The 11,403-nt window shown below is 36.7% G+C and overlaps 1 protein-coding gene and 2 pseudogenes across 1 annotated transcript; 2 read left to right on the top strand and 1 right to left on the bottom strand.

The window, feature by feature from the left end:
* The first annotated feature begins 311 nt into the window (after positions 1-311).
* On the top strand, positions 312-4,909 carry LOC120140590 (annotated as a pseudogene).
* Positions 4,910-4,991: 82 nt separating this feature from the next.
* LOC120140924 lies at positions 4,992-5,992 on the bottom strand (annotated as a pseudogene).
* Positions 5,993-6,524: 532 nt separating this feature from the next.
* LOC120140817 (AP-2 complex subunit mu) lies at positions 6,525-10,794 on the top strand. The gene is made up of 13 exons (XM_039155799.1): positions 6,525-6,855; positions 7,042-7,219; positions 7,338-7,428; positions 7,793-7,887; positions 8,047-8,136; positions 8,222-8,270; positions 8,343-8,481; positions 8,765-8,881; positions 9,146-9,236; positions 9,320-9,462; positions 9,692-9,806; positions 10,242-10,286; positions 10,369-10,794. The coding sequence occupies exons 1-13, from the start codon at positions 6,773-6,775 to the stop codon at positions 10,447-10,449; spliced, it is 1,317 nt and encodes a 438-aa protein (XP_039011730.1). The 5' UTR covers positions 6,525-6,772; the 3' UTR covers positions 10,450-10,794.
* Positions 10,795-11,403: the final 609 nt, after the last annotated feature.

Here is an 11,403-nt window from a genome sequence, read left to right as displayed (position 1 = left end):
TAAATACGATACTGAATCGATGTCGAAGACAGGGAAATGAATAAAATGATAGCAGAGTTGAGGAGAAAGCATTACGTCTGCAACATCACGTGCACTGTTCTCATAATCATGGTACGATGGAAGAGACGGCATCTTTTGGGATTGGATTATTAGCAAAGAAATGTTAGTGACTAATTATATAGAAACGGTAATATAGTGACTACAATAGGAGGAATGTAATAGTACGATGACAAAATGATGTAGTTTACCAATATATTTATACAAATAGTAATCTAGGGAAAAATCTTTGAATTGTAAGTGTTAGCAAAGGGGACATTTTGCATGACGCTCAACTGCTTTAAGTGTTAGCAAGACACCGACGGCGCCACTCCGACGGCAACTGCTCTCAACTCTTTCAAGTGTCTTAATACGCACCCATCTCTGTTTCCTCTCTAAAAAAATCTTCCTTTATTCTGCTCTGCTCTGCTCTGCTCAGGTGATTTTCCACTTCCAAATGGCGGCTATCACTACTCTCTTAACCGACGCTGCCGCTGATTTGTCGTCTTTCCGTAGCATAACCGACCATTCCTTGTTTGAATCCGTAACCAATCGGAATAATAAACGGCGTCTATTTATCTCTAGAGGAGACTCATTTTTTCCCATCAGATCCATGCAAAACATCCAAACCGGCGTTGTTACTTCCACCAACGGCCATTTCAACGCCGTCAGTTTCGGTTTTCGTTTCAGACTCATTTTTTAATTTATTATTTATTTATGTATTTATGATTGTTGTTTTCGATTGTTTCGATTTTCAGGACAAGGTGAAATCTCCGGTTTTCAGAAGGTCCTCGGAGGAAAACCAAGATTGTCTGTACCATCGGTCCTTGGACGAGCTCGCGTGAGATGATTTGGAAACTGGCCGAGGCTGGAATGAATGTGGCTCGATTGAACATGTCCCATGGAAACCATGCTTCTCATCAGAAAAACATTGATCTTGTTAAGGAATACAATTCTCAATTTGAAGACAAAGTCGTTGCCATCATGCTGGACACCAAGGTATATCCATCTTCAGACAACATATGTTCATGTTGAATGGAACAATTGTCTGATTATTGTAACAGGATGTTTTGTTTTCCTGTTGAAGTATACCCGATTTGTTCTTTATGCAGGTTCCCGAGGTTCGAAGTGGCGATGTTCCTCGACCGATTCAGCTTAAAGAGGGTCAAGAGTTCAATTTCACTATCAAAAGAGGAGTTAGTACAGAAAATACCGTCAGCATAAACTACGACGACTTTGTTAACAATGAGGAAGCTGGAGACATACTCTTGGTAGATGGTATGAATAGATTTCTATTTTGATGTCTTTGTAAGCTCAAGCTGAGTTTTTGTATTTTGTTTTAGAATATTTTTTTCCAATGTATGATGCTATAATCTGAACCGATTGAATAAGTATAACGAATTGTTCGTATCAAAGATAAAATTAATTGTTTTTTTTTGTCATTTCCTCTTGGATAGACAAAATCTTTGACTTTTAACCTCATCCTGTTTTCTGCTCCTGCTTTTGATGTATTTGATCTTTAACATGAAGAAACCGATGATTCGGTTATCCTGTTAAATTCGTTTTCACAATATGTTTCTAGTTGTTAATATCAAAATGAGTTGATAAGGGATGTTGAAGGGCTGTAGCAGGGTTCGTTTTCCGAAAGGATTGGGGGGGTCCTCCTATTCTTGGAGAGTTATTGGCTATCAAAAGAGGGCTGTTGTATATTGAGGAGAAAGCTTTGGTTTCATTTCCAAGGGTCATCCTTGAATCGAATTCCCTTAATGCTCTGAAATGGATTAAAAATCCGGCTGTATGTACTCCTATGTTCCAGTCATTGGTGAAAGATATTGCTGCCTTAGTGGAGAGCAGAGGTGTAATTGTCAGGCATAATTTGAGAGCTGCTAATTGGGAAGCGGATAAATTAGCTAAAGAAGGAATAGGATGAATATTAGGGTATTGCCTAGGTTGTACGGCTATTGAGTTGGTTATTTATGTTCTTTGTTTGGTTTTTAAGTCTTATGTTGTAACAGAAACTTCTTAGGATATGGCTATGTATTATTCTGGTATTAATGAATATTTAGGCACTCTTTTCCTCCTTCCTATGCCCTTCATGTTATTGTTGTAACATGGAGGATAAGAAGGGGGGTTTTAACGAGGCCTATCCTATTTCTATAAAAAAAAAGTTCAATTTTTGTCAAGATTTTACTTGTACACTGTGTCTATATGGCAGGTGGAATGATGTCGTTAGCGGTAAAGTCGAAGACAAAGGACTTGGTTACGTGTGTAGTAGTTGATGGTGGAGAACTAAAGTGAAGGCGTCATTTAAACGTGCGTGGAAAAAGTGCCACTCTGCCGTCAATAACGGGTTATTCATGCAGCCGTTTTGGCGTTTTGCATCCTGAAACCTGGTCTGTTCTTTCCAATTCTGTTTGCTAATCAAAATTTGGATCACATGCATCATATTTACAGACAAAGACTGGGAAGATATCAAATTCGGGTTGGACAACCAAGTTGATTTTTATGCCGTTTCTTTTGTGAAGGATGCTAAAGTAGTCCATGAGTTGAAAGATTATCTTAAAGGTAAAATAATTCTTGTTTAATCATGAAGGTGTGTACAATATTATTATACGGTTTCCACAATTGTGACTTTTTCATTACCAAACTCTTTTGCAGTTTGCAATGCAGACATTGATGTGATTGTGAAAATCGAAAGTGCTGATTCTATTCCGAATCTTCATTCGATAATTTCCGCTTCTGATGGGGTCTGTTTCGATATTCTTGAACAATGTATTTATAATCTCGAAAAGCTTTAGAAGGACATGTAGACTGAGATTTTGGTGTCTGAACTCAAACTTTACTGCTGGCATGGATTTTATTTTAGGCAATGGTTGCTCGAGGAGACCTTGGAGCCGAACTTCCAATTGAGGAGGTTCCTTTATTGCAGGTAACTTTTGATTCTTGATGCGCCTCCTTTTAACTCTATATTAGAATATAGGTTTGATAGAATGCATGTGGCATCTTTTTTTTCCCCAAAAATTTGAATGGAATGCCATACCAAGAAAGATGAAGTGGTGTAAACACCATATACTTTCCGTAACTAAGAAATTTATGGAAGATACATTTCCAAATATATACCAACTTGTCTTCTTGTCATTCTAACAGGAAGATATCATTAGAAGGTGTCTTGATATGCAAACCAGTAATCGTGGCAACGAACATGCTTGAAAGTATGATTAATCATCCTACACCAACAAGAGCTGAAGTTTCTGACATCGCGATTGCTGTTCGAGAAGGTGCTGATGATGTTATGCTTTCCGGAGAAACCGCACATGGAAAGTGAGTTAAGTTGGCTAAAACTTGTTGTTTAACTAACTGAGCGGTACTTAATTTCCCGGTTATAACTTATATGATATTTTTCAACTCTTTCTCTATCTATTTGTAATTAATATAGGCAGAATAAGCTGATCTCGATCAAGTGTGCCAGCTGATATTTAGGTAATTGTTAGATGTTATTAGGAATACATGTTTTCCGCTGGAATTGTGGATGCTTGGTCGTTTTAGATAACTTAATCCAACATTTACATTATGACATAATTTTTTTGGTATTTGCATCTTAAATATTGGCTAATTTTCCATTGATGACAACAACCAAAGGTATCCAATTAAAGCTGTTAAAGTTATGCACCGTGGCATTGAGGACAGAGTTAAGTCTTCCAGTCAGTGTTATGCCTCCAGTTCACTTTAATGCTCACAAGGTAATTGGTTTTCCGAATTTGTTATATATCGTTCAAGTTTGTTTTGTTTGCTGTATGCCATGATAATACAGATATATGACATTGGGCTGAAGAGAGCTGAGAGATCTTTTCTAGTTCTTTTAATTTTCAGTTTCTTTATCGCCTTTTTATAGTTTTGGTTTCCTAACCCGGCCGTATTATGGCATTCTTTTGCAGAGTCATATGGGTGAAATGTTTGCTTTCCATTCAACAACCATGGCTAACACTCTTGATACACCAGTCCTGGTTTTTACAAGAACCGGATCCATGGCTATACTATTGAGTCATTACCGTCCTTCCTCTTCGATCTTTGCCTTCACAAACGAGTAAGTTTTAGTAGCTGTACTACGTAAACTATTCTTTTCACATTATTTGGATTTGGTTTAGGGTTTGAATGGTTGCAGCTTGGCTTCAGTACGTTGTAGTTATGGAAATTATTCCCGACAATCAATTTACAAATTCATGATAGTCTAATTGAGAAGTGTTTAGGTATTCCAAATTAGAACTTGTTTTCGTTCCCTGTTCCACTATTGTGCCATAATTTTTGTTCTTGGCAGGGAAAGGATTAAGCAGAGACTGGCACTTTATCAAGTTGTGATACCGATATATATGCAGTTTTCAGGTGATGAAGAGGAGACTTTTCCCGAGCACTCAAGCTGTTAGTGGTAAATATCCTATCTAGATTCTTCAGTTCTAGATGTTAGTAGCCAAATATAGGGGGCTTATAGAAAGAAAAAAACACAATGTCAGTGCTAAGCTGGCACTCCTTCTGAACGGATTAAGAATGCCCCAAGATTTGTGTTGTGAAAAAGTCCTGTGTTTCTATTCAATTATAAGAGTTTCATCCCCTTCACAGAGACTAAAATGCAGTACTTGATATGCTTTTGTTATACAAAATTTCTATGACTTTTAGGACAAGAACATGGTGACAGAGGGGGAATCTGTTACTCTCGTCCAAAGTGGAGCACAACCGATCTGGCGTCGCGAATCCACCCATCACATCCAAGTTCGAAAAGTCTAACCATGATTCTCTTTATGTAAAGAGTAAAGACTATCTTTTTCTTGTCACAGAAGTTACTAAAGAGTTGGTAAATTATAGACATGTTTTCAGTTTTGTTTGTAATTTCCTTTTCGGGTAAAGAAAGATGAAAATTGTGACAATTTTCTGAAAAATATATATTTGAGCCGAATAACCATCTAAGATGTAACAGCTGATGATGCAATCTTTGACTGCAACCACAGCACCAAATCCTCCCCGATAAAGAAGCCAGCTTTGCCTTCACTTTGCTTGAACGGTGCCCCAAGTTTCTTCAAATGAGAACCGAAGGAATTGGACAGTCCTTGAGCGAATTTATGAGTTCTGGTACCAGTTTGAGCCGAGAGCAGCTCCGGCAATGCTTCTCCACTTCCAACCTCAGACATCTCTTGGCCACGCTTAATGACTCTGGCCAAAGTCCCCAATCACTGAATCAAAGTCCCCAACCACTCTTCGAGCGAATTCAGTGCTGCACCTACAGATAGCGTTCGGACATTCAGACTTCACTCGTCCCTTGTTTTATTGTGTAAACGTGGATACGACCCGTATAGATTTCCTAGATAAAGCAGATCGTGTGGTCTCTCATGGAGATTCTTGCTTCGACGTAATCGACCAAGCAATTACAAATCTGTCTTCTTGCATCATCTTGAGTGTCACCGATGATAGACTTGAACTCTTCTTTGACAGTGTCGAGACTACTTTTCTCATCTTCGATGAATTCCACGAATGCGACTAACTGAGAATTGGCTTGATCCAAAAAAGCAAGAACTTTATCGATATCTTCTCTGTTTTTGCACAGTGACAACACGGATAACAGGCATCAGCAGAGCCTGTAATCTGCTTTAATTCCTTGTTCGATCGAGACAGTGAATACCCTCACCAACTCGTCTATTCTTCCGGCCTTAACCAAGCATTGAATCAAACAAATGCTTCCCATTACATTAAGCTCAACACCAACCTCAGACATCTCTTGAAACAACTGCATCGCCTTATCGACATTTCCTCCACTTCCGTATATATTTAGCGTTGCAGTGTTGCTCCCAATTATATACACAAATTTAGCATAAACATCTAGAATTGCAGAGTAAGTGACTTCGTAGGCATCAAACCAAATCCATAAATTTTCTCGAACCAATCTACGGCCATATCGAACCGATAGCATCATCTAGAAGGGCTGATAATAGTCGAATAAGTAGTGGAATCTCGTTGCTTACCATTTCATTAGCAAGTTCCACAACGAGCTCAACCTGTCCCCCGACCCTCGAAGACTTCATCCATGACATTGTAGAATATAGTTTCCATGAGAAACATATTCTTGGTCTTCATCCAAAAGGTGAGCCTTTTGATCCGATATAGGGTTGAATTTTTATTTTGAAATTCAAGTCCAGATCAAGTTTTGTGAATGATGAGGTTAAGTTTGGATTTAAGGTGAAAACTCTTTATTTGATCTGAAATATTAATATAATAAAATTATATTTTTATATTTTTAAAAATAATTATTATAATATTATCAATTATATATATATACATATATATTCAACTAACTTTTTATTTTATCAAATAAAAATGAAATATACATGTATGTGTCAGGTCAGATTGGATGTCAGGTGAAGTCAAGTATAATACCCGGTATACTCAATCCGACCCGAACCAAGACATTCCTAGCTGTTTTTTTATATCCATAAAGACCGAAATGTCCCTTGACCTGACCTGTATATCTTTCCAACAACGAACTGTTCAAAGCTCTTTTTACTCTTTAATATCCTTTTCCTTTCAAATTATCTCCTTCGCCGAGGCTTTGATCACCGAACTGAAGTTGAACGCGAACGCTCTCTATTTTTCCAGATCCGGTCCCGTCGCCGGTTTCAGCAACCTCCGATCCAATTAGTTCACCAATTGATATCACTTCATTTAGCGTGTTACGCGATCCACTGGAACGAAGATGCCGGTGGCCGCTTCTGCAATCTACCTCTTGAATCTTCGCGGTGATGTCCTCATCAATCGTCTCTACCGCGACGATGTCGGGTAATTCTCTCTTTTCTTCTTTTCAGTTCTACCTACTATTGAATTATAGAATTAGGTAAGCTAAGTATTGCCGTGAACGCATCGAGGGTTCTCCGCATAGCTAGGTTTATGTTTTTCCATGAGACGAAGGAGTTTTGCTGAGTGTTTTTATATAAGTGTTTTTTATTCGTATAATTTTTCATTTAGGGGAAATATGGTGGATGCCTTCCGAATGCACATTATGCAGACAAAAGAACTTGGAACTTGTCCCGTGCGACAGATTGGAGGCTGCTCTTTCTTTTATATGAGAATTAGCAATGTATACATCGTAATTGTGGTCAGCAGTAATGCTAATGTAGCTTGTGCTTTCAAGTTCGTTGTTGAGGTAGTGGAAGATTTCTTGTTCTTTATGTTTAATATGAAAATATTAGCCTCATAATCCACTAGAAAAATGTGCAATTCTTTTCCTCTGTCATAATTGATGCTTGCATCCTTTTTTGCAGGCTGTTGCTTTGTTTAAATCATATTTCGGTGGTGCTTTTGATGAAGATGCTATTCGTAATAATTTCGTTCTGATTTATGAGTTGTTGGATGGTATGTATTCAATGCAAGATGAATGCTTATACTTCAGCATGCATTGTCTTACTTGATTTCTTGTATGTTTAGACACGGCTTGATTGATGATATTCTATTGTGGTGCTTTATTGTGCTGATTAGCTATGTGATTCTTGACTTTTGGTCTTATGGATTGCGATAGTAAGCTTGGTTGACTTTGTTTTTACTAGTTGTATCTGCTGAAAGATTGAAGATTGCTCGTAGAATCAGTTGATAAAAAAACTGAAAATCAAATAATAATATAGGCATTTGTTTTGTAGAAAGGATTCAAGGAAAGAGAAAATCATTTAATTATGAGTTCATATGAGTTACTAAATGTTTGATTCATTGATTACCATTGCAGAGATCATGGACTTTGGCTACCCACAAAATCTTTCTCCTGAAATTTTAAAGCTTTACATTACTCAGGAAGGAGTTCGGTCTCCATTTTCATCCAAGGTAAGTTATAATTTTTGAATTATGGATTATTGTGTTTGAGGATTAATGCATGAAGGCAATGCTTGTATAACATATGTAGATTTAGTTTGTGCTTTTATTTTTATGTAAAGTTACATTATAATTAACCATTTTGATTTGTGGTGTGGAACAAATAATTAGCCTTCGGATAAGCCTGTTCCAAATGCAACTTTACAAGTCACAGGTGCGGTTGGCTGGCGAAGAGAGGGACTTGTTTATAAAAAGAATGAGGTGATGATCTTGCTTCTGAGCTCTGTCAAATTCCTTTCTATATTGAGTGTGGCTGTTCAATGGTATTAACATTTGTTTGTTTCAGGTGTTTCTGGACATTGTGGAAAGTGTAAACCTACTGATGTCTTCAAAAGGTTGGTACTGGTTATATCAAGTGTTTTTGTTGATGTCTGCTTGCTCTAATATAAACCATTTTGTGATTGCAGGCAGTGTTCTGCGATGTGATGTTACAGGGAAGATTCTTATGAAGTGCTTCCTTTCTGGAATGCCTGATCTGAAATTGGGCTTGAATGATAAAATTGGGCTCGAGAAAGAATCACAATTAAAGTCCCGGCCTGCTAAAAGGTGGCTTCTAATTGCCTGCTATTCTCATCTTTTATTCTCTGCCTTATTCATATATCTTCTTGTTTGCTCTCTTGTCAATGATGCAGTTTTTATGATTAAATTTTGCTTTTTCATGGGGCTTTCTAAAGGGTTTCATATCAAACTGCTTAATTTATAGAATTTTGTATACTCTGGTTATATACTGTTCTTATTGCCATGAAGTCAATCTTCTGATACTGGTTTCAGTGCTAGCAAGTTGAACTTTCTAATTTTTAATCTCTTACAATGCTACTACTTATTGCAGTGGCAAGACAATTGAGCTGGATGATGTTACTTTTCATCAGTGCGTAAATCTTACAAGATTCAACTCAGAAAAGACTGTTAGTTTTGTGCCACCAGATGGTGAATTCGAATTAATGAAGTAAGCTTAGAAGTCTTATCCCTTATTTAGCTTATGGTTTTAGTTTATGTTATATAGTATCATGAAAAGCCATGTTTGGTGAGTTCTATGTTATTCGTAGCTTGCTTCTTACGCTAATGCGGTATGCCCATTCTTAGCATGTTACTTTTAGAATGCTTTTCTTGATCATAGATCCCTTGAACCTAGAAATCTGGATATACTTTGTGAAAGGGAATTCTTTTACGTATGCATGATTAATGTTCCTTCTAACCCGATGATGCTAAGGTACCGAATCACTGAGGGAGTTAATCTTCCTTTCCGGGTGTTGCCAACAATCAAGGAGCTTGGTCGAACACGAATGGAAGTAAATGTTAAGGTTTGTAATCAAACGTTTTGGAATTTGCCAAAATATTGAAGCCCGTGGATCTGTAATTGACTTATTTGTCATTAATATTTTAGGTTAAAAGTGTCTTTGGAGCAAAGATGTTTGCTCTTGGGGTTGTCATCAAAATTCCCGTTCCAAAACAGACCGCGAAAACTAGTTTCCAAGTAACATCAGGTCGAGCAAAGTATCAAGCTTCTATCGATTGCTTGGTTTGGAAGTAAGTGTTTCAGTTTGTTAATATATGCATATCTTCTGTACTACACTTTTGTGTTGAAATTCTTGCTGCCTGCTTTTTTCTCATCACAAAGTGGATCAGCCAAAGCGTTTACTCTCTGCTGCAGCCATCTGGTCTGGTTGCCAATAATCAGTAGTTTTAGCTCTACTTATGCTTCATCTCTAGATTGGCTTAAGCAATTGCTCAATGTTATATTTGTCTGGTATTTTAGGATAAGAAAATTCCCCGGACAAACAGAACCAACCTTGAGCGCAGAAGTTGAGTTAATTTCCACGATGGCAGAGAAGAAATCTTGGACTAGGCCACCAATTCAGATGGAATTTCAGGTGCCAAAATTGATTAATATTTTACTTCTTGATTATGTTGAATTATTCTGCTTGTTTTGATGCAATATCTTTTCTTGTTAAATATAGAAGGGAAAAAAAACTTATTAGATACGCTTTAGTTCATGTATTATTTTGTAATCCATGTCATTGGTATTTTAGACTCCCTATTTTACCCTCCTAAAGATCCTTGAATTTCCATTCATGATACATGAATAGAAAATTGGAAATTTGGTGGGGGTAGTCCGAACAATTGGATGGTTAATGGAGATAAAAGGAAGAATCAAGGTCCTATTTGGTTAATTACATTTCATGAAAATGCCGAAGAACATAAGTTTTAGGTGACTTAAACTGGGGATATTGACAGCTTAGCACACATCTATGAAAGCCTTCAGACTAGTAAAACACATCTGTAACTTATTTGCATTTTCTTCTCAGGTTCCAATGTTTACAGCCTCTGGTTTACGTGTCCGGTTTCTTAAGGTAAGCATACATATTTGTTCTAAACGTACAAGTGATTCCTTTAGGTGAAGTTTGCTGAATTGCCTTCATCATTGTTTCGCAGGTGTGGGAAAAGAGTGGGTATAACACGGTTGAATGGGTTCGCTATATTACCAAGGCTGGTTCATACGAGATCAGGTGCTAGAAAACGTGGGATTGGTACCGTGAGGTTGTACAAGAGAAACATGAGCAGTGATGATAATATTTACTCCCATGAGTCCACATTTCTCTCCGAAAGGATGCAGGCTTGTGTTATATGCTTGGGTGAATTTAATAGGCATTTTCTTTTCCCTCCGAAAGCATTTTGTTTATATTATTAGATTTGAAGAGTGAGTATTTGGTTGTTGTTATGTTTCTCTTGTTAAGGCTAAGCCCTTTTGTTCACAAAGCTGTGTTATTTGTTTGCAATTGCATGTTGGCACACATTTTGTTGTAACCATACATGGGTCCGTTTTAAGACAATTATGATTGGGATAAGCTTCAACATTTTCTCTTTTCGAGATCGAGTCAGTTTGACATTGCTATTTGTTTTTAAAAAATTTGGTTTAAAATTTAACTTTGTAGAATAGTACTTCTAAAAAGATATATATGTTTTAGACACTATATTATAAAATTTAAAACATATTAATTTAAATTATATTTAAGTTTATTAACTTTATTTTTTATACATATATTGCAATATAGTATTTATGTTGAAATTATTATACTTTTAAATTAATTAAATAATATATTTCAGTTATCGTTGCTTTAGATAACTTGGAAAAGCTGCACTAGAGGAAAGAAAATAAGGGATAAAATTGAAGAATATCGTCAAACTTACGGACTAAAATTTGTTTTATCCAAAGGAAAATCCAAAAGTAGTACCGAAACTGCTTTTCGTGTTGGGCTGATGAAGCAAGCTAGTAGCGTACGTTGAATCGTTGCTGAATTCTTTCAACAACGATTAGCCGCCGCCCACCTCAAAAGACCACTTATAAAAAGGTCAAATTATATTATTAATCTCTATATTATGCAGAAATTACAATTTAGATTATATATTTTAATATAATTAATTTTAGTCCTTACATGGTTTGAATTTTGAAATTTTAGTGTTAGCCAA

This window comes from Hibiscus syriacus, unplaced genomic scaffold (genome assembly GCF_006381635.1).
Source record: "Hibiscus syriacus cultivar Baekdansim isolate YM2019G1 unplaced genomic scaffold, ASM638163v2 tig00110788_pilon, whole genome shotgun sequence".
Classification (NCBI taxonomy): Eukaryota; Viridiplantae; Streptophyta; class Magnoliopsida; order Malvales; family Malvaceae; genus Hibiscus; species Hibiscus syriacus.
Note: the sequence above shows the minus strand (reverse complement) of the source record. Positions and strands in the feature narration are given on the sequence as shown.

What these genes read in the sequence shown, in the direction of transcription:
- LOC120140817 (XM_039155799.1), top strand. Translation starts at nt 6,773, where the DNA reads ATGCCGGTGGCCGCTTCTGCAATCTACCTCTTGAATCTTCGCGGTGAT. An exon ending in CTCTACCGCGACGATGTCGG is followed by an intron (nt 6,856 to 7,041) that starts GTAATTCTCTCT and finishes TTTTTCATTTAG; the next exon opens with GGGAAATATGGTGGATGCCT. An exon ending in GAATGGAAGTAAATGTTAAG is followed by an intron (nt 9,237 to 9,319) that starts GTTTGTAATCAA and finishes TTAATATTTTAG; the next exon opens with GTTAAAAGTGTCTTTGGAGC.